Raw genomic sequence first — 12,379 nt, forward strand, 5'->3', positions numbered from 1 at the left:
CCCGAGGCAGAGAGCATGCCTTCCTCCGCTGCACTCGCCACCTCAACTCGCAGCAACTGGAAGAGCACACTCCAGTGACAGATGAGTGCCTGCTCCCTGGCTCAGGAACCAATAACCTTCCTCCTGTCAGAGGGACCACCTGCCACATGATCCAAATGCTATCCTGACCACTGAGACAGACTGTTTTTCAGCTTACCTAGAATTTGCTTTTCATGTAGAAAAAGTTACCTAACATAGCTAGCCTGCATCAAATACTTGTTAAATTACCTGGTGTTGTCTCCCATTATTTTGCAGAGAAATGGTGCCCTGCTTGGAAACCATGTCAATCATGTTAATAGTGATAGGAGAGATTCCCTTCAGCAGACCAATACTACCCACCGTCCCCTGCATGTCCAAAGGCCTTCAATTCCACCTGCAAGTGATACTGAGAAACCGCTGTTTCCTCCAGCAGGAAATTCGGTGTGTCATAACCATCATAACCATAATTCCATAGGAAAGCAAGTTCCCACCTCAACAAATGCCAATCTCAATAATGCCAATATGTCCAAAGCTGCCCATGGAAAGCGACCCAGCATTGGGAATCTTGAGCATGTGTCTGAAAATGGGCATCATTCCTCCCACAAGCATGATCGGGAGCCTCAAAGATGGTCCAGTATTAAAAGGTAAACTTTAACATGTGTTGATGCTGCTAATAGTATCTACGTGTGTCAAAACTGCTCTGTGGAGAAAGGCGTCTCTCTCCTACGTTTCAACACAGAGATTCCTTTGGGTGTTTGTATTAGAACCTTTGAGCATTTCCCCAAGCTGTGGCTTATCCACACATGAGCCATGTGAGGTCCCAAAGACAGGGCCCATCTGCCATTCTGTGACTTGCTGTATGAGGTGATCTCTTAAGAGCAGCACCCACAAAATCCATCCCATCCCACCAGTTGTGCTGAGATGTGCAGCTGAGACTGTGCTTAGGTGAGCAGGTGCCGGGTGTCCCCGTATAAAACCATAGGCATGGAGGCCAAAATGTGAATGTGTTCACAGCCGATGGAATTTTTTTCTTTCCCTTTTTTCTCAGTCCTTTTATAGAAACTGTAAAAACTGTCCCTGGCTCATGCACCATACAAAAGCCCACATTTAGTGAGCATGGCATAATTTGCCCACCCCTTACTCTCTAGGAAGTTGCCTGATAGCTGAACTTTTAAATGTGGCCAGAGGTGTTTAACTATTTTCTCCCTTCTTTTCACATTGTGCCTTTCCTGGATAGAACCCGCTATTATGAAACGTACATTAGGTATGTGCTCTTGTTTGTGTGTTAAATACTGTGCTACTTTGTTACCAACTGGCCCTCTGAGTTGTAAGAACAGCTTCATGGGCCTGTAGCCCAGCAGGTTTTCATATTCCCGGCTGCCTGCTGGGGTTGGAAGTGGTGATTTGTATCTGCATAGCCTCTGTTCCCAGCCAAGAATTAGTGGGCACATGTTAAGTGTATCCAGGGGGCACAGCCTGTGTGGCTGGGCAGCTCTGGGTGCTCTCTGAGGTGAGCATAGGAAAAGTGTGACCCCAAACTCCTGAAAACCAGGCACCAGATCTCCCAAGTCATCGCCTCTGTAACCCTGCCCCTGTGTGCCGTGTATTCTATTCCAAGTGTGTGGGCAGAATGATCATTTCAGCAGAGCAGAGAAACGTGGGTCTTTATTTCCAGCTCTGGGGCCTGGAAGGGCCATGAGGAAGTGTGCAGTCTAAGGAAGCTCAGCAGTTCTTTGGCACTGATGCTCCTGAGTCTGCTTGTTCTCTTGAGGCTTGAGGCTGGGAGGAGCCAAGTTTCAGGGAGATCATGTGACAGCGTGGGGCAGTGAGGCCTTGTACTTGAGAGCCTCCCATATCCAAAGCTTGCCCACTCTTCTGGTTTGATGTGGTGGGAAGTCAGTCATAAGCAGGCCTCTTTGTTCAGGGTTCAGAAGTCCCTGGGCTGGAATGGGAGCAGGGGAGTCACAATAGATGGCCTGGGAGTCCAGGGTCCTTCCCCCAGCCAGACTGCCAACCATTGTGTGGTGTCCCACATCTGTCTTATTGTCTGTCCTCCATGTAACATCTGTGCCTTGGCTCCTGAGCAAGCCATTCAGCCCCAGTATTGTTCAGGGCACTGAAGGAGACCGTGTACATGGAGCACCCTTGCCAGAGGCTTGTTCCTCCCTGCTTGAGGCCAGTGTGCCTGTAAAGAAGCCTGGAGAAAAGCCAGGGCTGCAAGCTATGGGCTGCCCCGCAGGCCCTCAGACCTCTCTCTCAACTACAGATCTGACTCTGGAGATGAGCAGTTCCCAACTATTTGCAGAGAAGATCCAGAGATACATAGCTACTTCAGGGACCCCTGCTGCGTTGGGGAGCAGGAGTACTTCAGTAGTGAAGAGTGCTACGAGGAAGACAGCTCTCCCACCTGGAGCAGGTGAGGGGCTCTGGCTTGGGCAGAGAACAGGAAGCTGTCACCACCCGGTCCCTCCTGCCCCTGCACTCAGGATTCCCTGAGAAGTAAAACAGAAACCTCAGCTCCAGGCCAAAGGGCAGGCAGAGGAGATGGGAAGAGAACTGGGCGACAGGTGGGCAGGTGAGCAGAGGCCTGTACACCTCAGGGGCCTTTCAGTAAGGGCTCCTGGCTAGGTTAACACCTGCCCTCTGGACCCCTGCTTCTGAGAGATGAGTTTTTATTTAGCTGGCTTGGGTGCTCCATCCTGGGGCTCTGTTGGCATAGTGGCCTGGCCAGCCCTGTGGCTTGCCTGGGTCTCAGTGAACAGGCAAGGAACAGTGATCCCCTGTTCCTTAGGGGATCTCTGTCTCTGAGGATGAGGGGACAAAAGACCTGAGCAACAGCCCTCCCAGGTTTGGTCCTGTAGAAAGCACATTGGTAGCTAAAGAAGACACTGTGCTCCAGACACACAACAAGCAGGGTGGGGTCTGCTGCCCACTTCCCCAGACTGCACCTCTTCATTTCCCCATGCCTGGGGCTTGTGGAAGTGGGAATTGGGATTGTGCTGAGGTCAGGTCCAGTACCTGAGCCACAGCCTGACCCTCACCTGTGCTCCACCAGGTCTTTCCCTCCATCTCCCCAAACACCTGACTTCCCCAAGGGCTGATTCCAAGCCAGATGGGCCCTGTGTTCCCCTCAGGGCTTGTCAGTAGCCATCTCTCCTGGCCTCATTCACCCTCTTTCATGGGCCTGTACTCCATCAGAAGAACCCCAAATGGGCTGTCTTCATGGTATCTGATGTGTGCTCCTCTCTCCCAGCCTGGCTCGTTTCTCTAAAGCTTATACTGAGTCTTTGTGATCCTGCCATTTTCTACACTCTGTGGGTATGGGAACTGAGCATCATGCATTCTGGTGCCCAGCCTGCCCACCTGCAACAGGTGGACTCTTAGGTCTGGGGTCTTGGATGGAAATGAGGGAGGACCTTCAAGCAGACAACCTGTGATCCACATCTAGCCAGCCATGGGGGAAACCCCAGTAGGTGCCCATCATGGGCCTGTAGGAGTCCTGAGCTGCCGTGCAGAGGGCTTTTTTCTTCAGCTGGCATCTTCCATGACAGAGGCCCACCTCGTCTGCCAGTCTTACTGAGTACAGGGAGATGAGGGGACTTTGACAGCGTTCACTGCCCAAAATATCACATGTGCTTTCTCTTTGTGCCTTTCTTTCTGCTAGGCAAAACTACAGCTACTACAACAGGTACCCAGGCAGCACCATGGACTTCGAGAGGCCCCGAGGCTACCACCACCCGCAAGGCTTCCTAGAGGACGATGACTCCCCTGTTGGCTATGATTCTCGGAGATCTCCCAGGAGACGCCTACTACCTCCCACCCCACCACGTGAGGCCGGATTTCTTGTTTTGGGTGCAGCCTCCCAGTGTGTCTGTCCTCACCTTGCACCCAGGGCCGGGGGGTCATGGCCTATTTGTTCTACCATGTCAGGGGCCACTCATCACTAAGACAGTCCCCTGGATGAAGATACATCTTGTTTGCTTTTTTTCTAATTCTTATCCACTGTGAGGGACTTTAAAACACTTTCACGTGGCTACTGGCTCGTAACCTTAAAGTCTCAGTCTCTTGCTCTCTGTCCCCCTCTCTCTCTGTCTCTCTGTCTCTCTCTGTCTCTCTCTCTCTCACACACACACATCAGAATGGACTTTCTGTGTGGATAGAATCTCCTTTGAGCCTGAGGTCCATCATGTGAGGGGAGGAAGATGTCTGGGCACTTCTGTTTTCATCAGCCTTCTCCCTCTCCTCACCCAGGAAGCTGAGCCTCCAAGAGGGATGGGTCAAGTTTGGAACTGTTTGCCCAGGCCTGTCTCACCAACCCGAGCTGTGCCAGGAGCATCTGGGGATTCTTGCTATCTGCCCCCGACCCAGGTCCCACCCAGGTTTATCCTCCTTTCCCTGATTTCCTCCCTCCCTCTCCTCTATGCCCAGCAAAGCAGGTCTTCTGTGCTCAGGGGCAGGTTTAGGCCTTGGTGGTCACTTTTAGGAGCTATTCATGGAGCATGAAACCCAGCCTGCAAGGGGCCTCTCCTACAGCAGTACTGATGACTCTCTCACCTGGGTCACCCCAAGCAGGGGAAAGATGTGCACAGAATGGCCCCACCTGCCTCCCAGTGACTGCTTCACATCTGAATGCTGGTTAATTGCTATCTATTTGTGGGTTTCTGAGAATGAAGCTTAATTTTGAGCAGGACTCAAGTCAGTAACCAAAAATAGCTGAGACACGGTGGCTCCTGGGTCTGCCAACTGCCTGCATGGCAGAGCACTTTGGGTGGTACCAGGAGCCTGCACCTCACCACAGCTGTCGCAACGTGCTGGCAAGTGTAAACAAATGCATTTCCATGGTTAATATTTAACTGTGCGTGAACACAGCCACACTGTACCTCATAAACACTAGAAGTGTGCACCGCTGGGCTGGCAGAGGCCCAGGCCCTATGGTTTCTGATGCATTCTTCAGACCTGTGCCTTTACCTCTTCACCTGTCTGCACTGCCTCATACCCACTCTCTATAGATGGCCCAGCCCCAGTGCCAAGAAGAGCTTAGGTAGGCAGGAGCAGCTACCCTTGCCCCCTCAGAGGCAGGCAGATTTGCTGTCAGCTCAGACCTTGGGCAGGAGCAGCACTGAAGTTCTCTGGCTGTGTTCTCTTTCGCAGAGGGTAGACCTTCTCCAGAGACTGCTGTGCAAAGCACATGAGTCAAGGGGACACAGGGACCAATGCGGACACAGAGAGGCACCGTATACATCCCATCTTGCTTTGAACCCAGTCTCAAGGTTGAGCCGGCAGTGTGGCCTGTCCCCTGCAGCATAGTTAAAGAGGGAAGACTTTCTGATGAAGGCCGCTGTGTGAGGAGGTCCCAGCATGCCACTCAGTGGGTGTTGGGCCTGAGACATTACTGCCCATCTTGGTCAGTCTTCCTCACTGGGCACTGGCCAGCCCCTGAGCATCTTCTTCATCACAGGCCCCGGTTCCTAGATCTTCATGTGCAGTCCTCTGAGGTTTTCCTGTACACGAATTAGGGGACATGGAGTTTTTCTGGGGTACAGAAATGCTCTATGACCTGAGAAAGCAGAGGAATGGGCATTAGAAATAAAGGAGCTGCTGCTTTGCAGACTACAGCCTGGTCTCCCCGAAACAGAATTCTGAGGGTGGAGGGGGGCTTCCAGGGAAAGGGCTCTGGCTCTGACGAGTGGTCCCAGAATTCATCTGCAGGGCTGAAGGCAGGGTCCTCTTGTGGTCGATCACCTGAGAACTCCACTCAAGGTGGGTCCTAGGGCTACTTGGGCTCTTAAGGCTGTTCTTTGCTTCTTGGGTGCCAAGGAGGGTAAGTCCTCCCAACAGAAGTCTGCTCATGGCCTGCTGAGCTGATTAGGAGCAGGCAGAGTCCCTCCCTTTCAGAGGGTCCCAGACACATTTGGTACTGAAGGCAGAAACAGGACTACAAGGGAATGTCTGGGATTCTAGGGTCCCACATGTGCTTGTTTGCTGTAACACACCCAGTCATGGTTTCTGAGCAGTACTGGTGTCTTCTCACCTGCCTGACAACAGATAAACATTTAAAAATAATCAACTTAGGGCTGGGCATTTAGCTCAGAAGCTCAAGCGCTTACCTGGTAAGTGCAAATCCCCAGTACCAAACAAAAGTAATCAACTTGTACTTTTAAAAAGATCTTGAGTTGGGCTGCTTCCCCCTTTTTCCCCTCCCAATATTGAGATGGCTTAAGAGACCACTACATAATTCTTTTTTCTCCGAGACACAGATGGAGTCTTCCTGGGCTGGGGTGGGCTCCCTGATGTGGGGGCGGGCTCGCTGATGGAAGCAGGGTCCCAACAAAACCTGCTTCGCCAGGCATGATGTGCTTTGCTCCACAGCCCACCGGAGATCCTCCTTCAACTTTGAGTGTCTGCGCCGGCAGAGCAGCCAAGAGTCATCTCCACCCTCCCCTAGCCTGCCACACCGCACGGCCCTGCCTCTGCATCTGATGCAGCAGCAGGTAGGGCTGCCTGGCCTCGCCCCTGCCTCAGCCACAGGGAATGTGCCCTCACCCAGCACCCAGAGGAGGGAATGAGCCTTCATCCACAGTGTGCCTGCCCCATTCTGCAGCTGATCCACAGGACGGTAGGGTGAGCCAGCATTTGAATCCAGTGCCCCACCTCTCTTGGTGGTGAAGATGGCCTGGTATGGTCCCAGTCCCAAGAACATGCAGCCACTAGTCAGGCTCCCAGCATGCAGTGCTGCTTTTTATTTGCTCCAACAGGTAGTTCCTTCATTAGGACACCTTCACTAACCCCTCTGTAGATGGACCCTGTGGTCCAAGGGTGACCCCTGCCCATGGGAAGACACTGAGCAGGAGGAGGCAGCCCACAGTCGAAACTCAACTGACCAGGGCTCTGACTTGGGGACAAAAATGCAGTTCTTTTGCTTTCTGAAAAATCTTGCATTGGCCATATTGTCTATTGCATATGTGCATGAAGCTGGGCTGTCAAGGCAGAGTCCAGCAGGCAATCAGGGCCACAGCCAGGGCTCTGCAGGGTTCTTACCCATGGTCCTGAACAAACGAACACCCAGTGGCCACTTCAGATTTTCTATTTGAGTCTGTTCTGCCAGCTTCTCACGACTCTGCTGTACTTCCAATGGCAACTTTTACTCTGCCTTGTGTCATCATGAAAGGGGACAGACCTTTAGAAGCCTCAAGCCACCAGATGCCATAACTAAGAGGTCCCTAAGGATGTGTGCTCCACTCACACCAAGCCCAGGTCTCATTTTTCCCAGCTGCCCCCACTGGGTACCCTTGACTTCCTGCTTGGCCACAGACAGATGGGCCTCAGTGCCCTCCTCTGCTGTGGTGGAGCTGGGAGAAGCAGGGCTGTGCCGAATGTCTGAGGACATGAAAGCAGGGTTACAGCATGAGCTGAACTAGAACGAGAAGCACCAGCCACAAGTCCCATGCAAGCTGGAACCAGTGGTTTTCCCTGAACGTATTTCAGCTTTCCACCCAGAGTGGCCTAGGTGGTACATTCACCCCCCACAGCTTGCTCGTCTTCCTGAATCTTCATCATCCTGAAGCAATTTTATCAGTGGGAGAAAACTGGCACAGGTGTAGAAAATGCACTGTGGACCTAGGGGAAAGGCGACGGCACTAGGTGCCCTTGTACTGCCAACTCTTTCTCCAGCTGCATCCTTCAGAGCCCTCCAGGAGGCTTCTCTGTGAAGCTGCTTCAGTGCCAGCCTTACATGAGTGCCAGCCTTACATGAGGGCCAGCCCTCTGAGGCATCCTTTTCCTCAACCTTCTCTCCCTAGATCATGGCAGTCGCAGGCCTGGATTCAAGTAAAGCTCCCAAGTACTCACCGAGCCACTCAACCCGGTCATGGGCCACCCCTCCAGCAACCCCACCATACCAGGACTGGACACCGTGCTATACCCCGCTGATCCAGGTGGAGCGGTCAGAGTCCCTGGACCAGGTCAATGGCAGCCTGCCTTCCCTGCACCGCAGCTCCTGGTACACGGATGAGCCTGATATCTCCTATCGAACTTTTACACCAGCCAGCCTGACTGTCCCCAGCAGCTTCCGAAACAAAAACAGTGACAAGCAGAGGAGTGCAGACAGCTTGGTAGAGGCAGTGAGTATCTTCTGGGCCATGGGAGGGCAGGCCCCGTCAAAGCAGAGAAGAGAGCCAGTCACATGGCAGGTGGTGGTGTTGGGGGGGGAGGGGGCTCCAGAGCCACATCGATCAGGCTCACCAGCTCTAGTCACAGGAAGAGTCTGGCCACATCTCATGAGTCTGCTGCACTCTGGAACATAAGTGGGCATCACTCTTCTTGGGCCATGAGCAGCTTTCCAGCTCTGTAACATTTTCAGAGATGGAGCCACTTACATTTAGCTGTGACATGTAAAGTCTAGTAAACACCACTGGGCTGAGTCCCTAACGCATGTCATGCAGGTTAGTGTGGGAACAGATCTTTCTGCCCCTATCCTCCAGGCTCATAAGGTGTTTGTGCCATCGGTCCTCTCTCCGACACAGGTCCTGATATCCGAGGGCTTAGGACGCTATGCACGGGACCCCAAATTTGTGTCAGCAACCAAACATGAAATCGCTGATGCCTGTGACCTAACCATCGATGAGATGGAGAGTGCAGCCAGCACCCTGCTCAACGGGAGCACATGTCCTCGAGCCAATGGGGATATGGGCCTTGTCTCCCGCCGGCAGGACTATGAGCTGCAGGACTTTGGGCCTGGCTACAGCGATGAGGAGCCAGACCCTGGACGAGACGAGGAGGACCTGGCTGACGAAATGATCTGTATCACCACCTTGTAGCCCCGTTGAGGGGCAGACTGGCTCTGGCCTCAGGTGGGGCACAGGAGGGCCAGGGATAAAGTGCCTCGTAGTTAGGAAAGCTTGGGCACTAGCTGGGAGCAAAATATTCAGTTAGACTTTCGTATGAGTGATGTCACGCCTCAAGGAAGCCATAAACCTGCTAGGAACAGGTTCTGAGCAGCTGCACCTGGCAGTGTGCCATGCACTCAGCTCAGGTCCAGCCCTCAAGAGAGGATGGGTGAGGCCATCAGACCAGCCCCACGTGACACAAAGGCGGCACTACCCCCAGGGCACCCGCCACATCCACCCAGAGGCATGCTGGGGGGAGGTTAAAGGTGATGACGGTCACCACACCTGTGTCATTACCTCAGCCGCTGGTCTAGCCTATCAGCATATCCATTTTTAAACCCCTTCCCCAAAACACACTGCTTCCTGGTTCCGGTTCTGCTCTTCCGCAGCACGGTGTGTCAGAGCCCCGCTGCCGGCGGTCATCGTGAGAGGCGCGGGACCTGATAAGGTTTCTGTTATGCAGTGCCAGTTTACATGCGAGAACGTCACTAGGATGGTCAGTTCTGACTGTCATGTTTAAGGGCCACTGTAAACTGGAATAATAATGCACTTGCAACCAGGTAAACTTAGATACGCTAGTTTGTTTAAAAATTATAGATTTACTTACTGTACATGACTTGTAATATACAATTTGTATTTGTAAAGAGATGGTCTATATTTTGTAATTATTGTACCGTATTTGAACTGCAGCAATATCCGTGGGTCCTAACAATTGTAGATCCCCACTGAAATTTAGAAATGATTAGTATTTTTACTCGGGCTATACAGAAGTAGAAGAAACAGAGCCACTTCTCCCTTATTCAATGAAAATTCTTTGGGGGTAAAATTTTGAGTTTGAAAACTTGACATTACAGAAATTTTTCTAAAATATTTTGAGTCACTATAAACCTATCTTTACATGAGATATTCATGATGACTATTTGCAGTCTTTTCTTTGGGCAGTTCTGATTTTGATACTGTACCTTTTATCCACCATGGGGTTGCAGCTGTCTTTTGGCTGGCTTTAGTAACTCGCAAGTACGTTAGTTTACAGAGTAGGTCAGCCTGACTCCCCTGCCCCTGGGCACCCTTAGGTTTGGTTTCCTCGGCTGCCTGGACCAACTGTTTCTGCATCTCCGCCATGGAGGTAACTGCACAGATGAACACAGAATGTGTGCACCTGTACCCTGGCACTGGGGGTGCTGCTTAAGAAATAAAGGGAACTGGGGAGGGGCCGGAAGGAGCACCGTGGTGGCCGAGGGGGTTAGAATGTCAGGGTCTGTACGGATCGTACTGTGGCCTTTCACACATCATCGCTGTGCTCTGTGTTCTCTTCGAGGGCTTTTATATGCAACTGAAAGAGGGCTGACGTTTTCATGAGAAAGAGTCACTTCAACTGTCTGTCTTGGGAAAACCCACTTTTGGATCGGTAGAACTGTCAAGGCCTCCTCTGTTAAAGAGTCATGCTGCCGACGTCATGTTACCTTGGCAGGGATTCGCTGCAATCAAAAAGACAGGTAGCAATTTTGGTTCAGAATTTTTAACTAATACATAGACAACCTGTCAATTTTTTTTTTTTTTTGTAAATAATGACACTTTGTTATAAAGACCTCACAAACCTCTTCGTAAGACATTCTTAAACCCAGATCCAAGCAAAAACACTTCCAGGTTTGTAAATGACTATTTCCTGACAGAAAGCCTTTTTTTATTAAAATGCAAAATGTTCTTCAGAATAAAACTGTGTAATTTCATTGTATTTGGGAGCTCTCTTCGCACAGGGCTGGCTTCGCCCTCGAGAGCTTCAGAGGAACAGGTGCTGTTGAGGGCAGCTCTGGACAGTTTTTCCTCACCCTCGGGCTCCTCCTGCGCCAGAGGTAACCTCGTATCAGCTGCAGCAAGCAGCGCTTCTCCCAAAGGGCTAACCACTGTCAACATTCTCTCAGATGCGCTGTCCACGGGGTCTTGGTCTTACTGTGGCTTAACATCAGCAGGCCAAAACTGCCATCCCACGACTGAATGTTCTAGAACAGGTGATGACCTCGTCCCAAGTTTTACAGGATGCACCACCTCCCAGTGTCGGCTTTCAGCCTGGTTCAATCTCTCATTAATATTAAATTTCTCTTTGTAAGAAAAATCTCAAGTTGTAGAGTATGGTTCTTTCCCTTGGTTTTAGGAAAATTTCAGGATTAAATCTCTGTTTGTTTACCCTCTCCCCCTGCAAAATGATTCTGTATCCATAGGATAGTTTGTGTCTTTAATAATGTAAAAATGGCTACTTGATTTAACTGTCAACAGTGAGGACCTAGTTAAGAACCAAGGCTACTCGGTGTGGACAAGTGGCACATTCCAACTCTCGTGTATGTGGGACCTGATGGAGGCTGGGAGGGCGGGTCAGGAGGGCAGAAGCCTCTGGGCACTTGGCATGGGTGTTGCCTGCCTGGGAGATGGTGGCTGGCAGTACTGCCCTCTCGACTGACTCTACTCTAGAAAGAAGCAAGGATGATTTTTCTCACATGATGTTTCTTACAGTGTAATGTGTCCCTGCAACTGAGTCTTCCACAGGCTTTCTTTAGGATGGACAGTTGACTTATTTGTAAAAGTGAGTTAAACACAGAGCTGACACCTCGCACGGAGTCCCAGCTCCCTCTCGGGCTCATTGAATCAAAAGCAGACTCCTTTTATTTGTTGGAAAGTTGTTTTGCCTTTTCTCTTGGGAACTGGAGGGCAGGTGGAGTGAGGACCACACCTGGGCCTGGCTTCCAACGTCAGAACAGGCTCAAGGAGGGGGACGTGAAGATGTCTTGGGGTGTGGTGTGGTGGGAAGGAGGCGGCAAGGGCTGCCCTGCCGCCATTCAGGGCTTATGCATGGGGCAGTTGTTTTCTTCTGACTTTAAGGGAAAGAAATCTGTGTAACAGATCTGATGTCATGTTTATCAATGGAAACAGGAAAAAACCTTTGGGGAGCAGGATATGGTTTGGGTGAAGAATCTATTTGAGTTTATGAAAATTACTGCCACAGCCTACCCTGGCAATGGAAAGGCTGCCTCCCATTTCTTAGACTCGCCATTTCCGGTTGTGCTGGCGGTGGGTCCTTTCCTGTCTGTGACATGTCCCTTGCTGTGTCAGGAACACCTCTGGTGGTGTGCACACAGGGTCCTGCACAGGTCAGACCTCTTCTGGGCATACGCACTGCTGTTAGGCCCCTTCAGCTACGCTTTTGCAAAACAGTGACTGATTCCCCACAAGACTGTGGCTGGTAAGGCCATTCCTGCATCACCTGCAAGACGCAGAGGGTGGGTGGCTGTGGATGGATGCTGTGAGCCAAGTGGGGGGACAAGAGACTCTCTGGCAGAACTCTCTTGGCAGACTTAGAATGTCTTGTGTGATCCTTTTAGAACAACAACAACAAAAAAGATACAGGTAAGCTTAAACAAGAGCTACCCACAGTTTGAACAGAAAAGAGAAAAGTCAGGCTTGGTGGTGTACAGTGGTGACCT

General features: G+C 51.3%; 1 protein-coding gene across 17 annotated transcripts in view; it reads left to right on the top strand.

The window, feature by feature from the left end:
• Positions 1 to 11,016, top strand: part of Cacna1d (calcium voltage-gated channel subunit alpha1 D) — a 358,933-nt gene extending 347,917 nt beyond the window's left edge. For 13 of the 17 annotated variants that reach the window (XM_063257259.1, XM_063257265.1, XM_063257264.1 and 10 more), the window contains 7 exons: positions 295 to 662; positions 1,256 to 1,282; positions 2,285 to 2,434; positions 3,683 to 3,846; positions 6,388 to 6,509; positions 7,818 to 8,138; positions 8,541 to 11,016. In XM_063257259.1, the coding sequence (XP_063113329.1) occupies positions 295 to 662; positions 1,256 to 1,282; positions 2,285 to 2,434; positions 3,683 to 3,846; positions 6,388 to 6,509; positions 7,818 to 8,138; positions 8,541 to 8,834 (1,446 nt within the window). In that variant the 3' untranslated portion in view covers positions 8,835 to 11,016. Of the gene's footprint in view, positions 1 to 294; positions 663 to 1,255; positions 1,283 to 2,284; positions 2,435 to 3,682; positions 3,847 to 6,387; positions 6,510 to 7,817; positions 8,139 to 8,540 lie in introns of those variants that run through there. The other 4 variants (XM_063257260.1, XM_063257270.1, XR_010050123.1 and 1 more) reach the window with 3 other exon arrangements.
• The last annotated feature ends 1,363 nt before the right edge of the window (positions 11,017 to 12,379 follow it).

The sequence above is a fragment of the Cavia porcellus genome, unplaced genomic scaffold (assembly GCF_034190915.1).
Source record: "Cavia porcellus strain 051 isolate PalLab524CR breed Dunkin Hartley unplaced genomic scaffold, mCavPor4.1 scaffold_10, whole genome shotgun sequence".
Classification (NCBI taxonomy): Eukaryota; Metazoa; Chordata; class Mammalia; order Rodentia; family Caviidae; genus Cavia; species Cavia porcellus.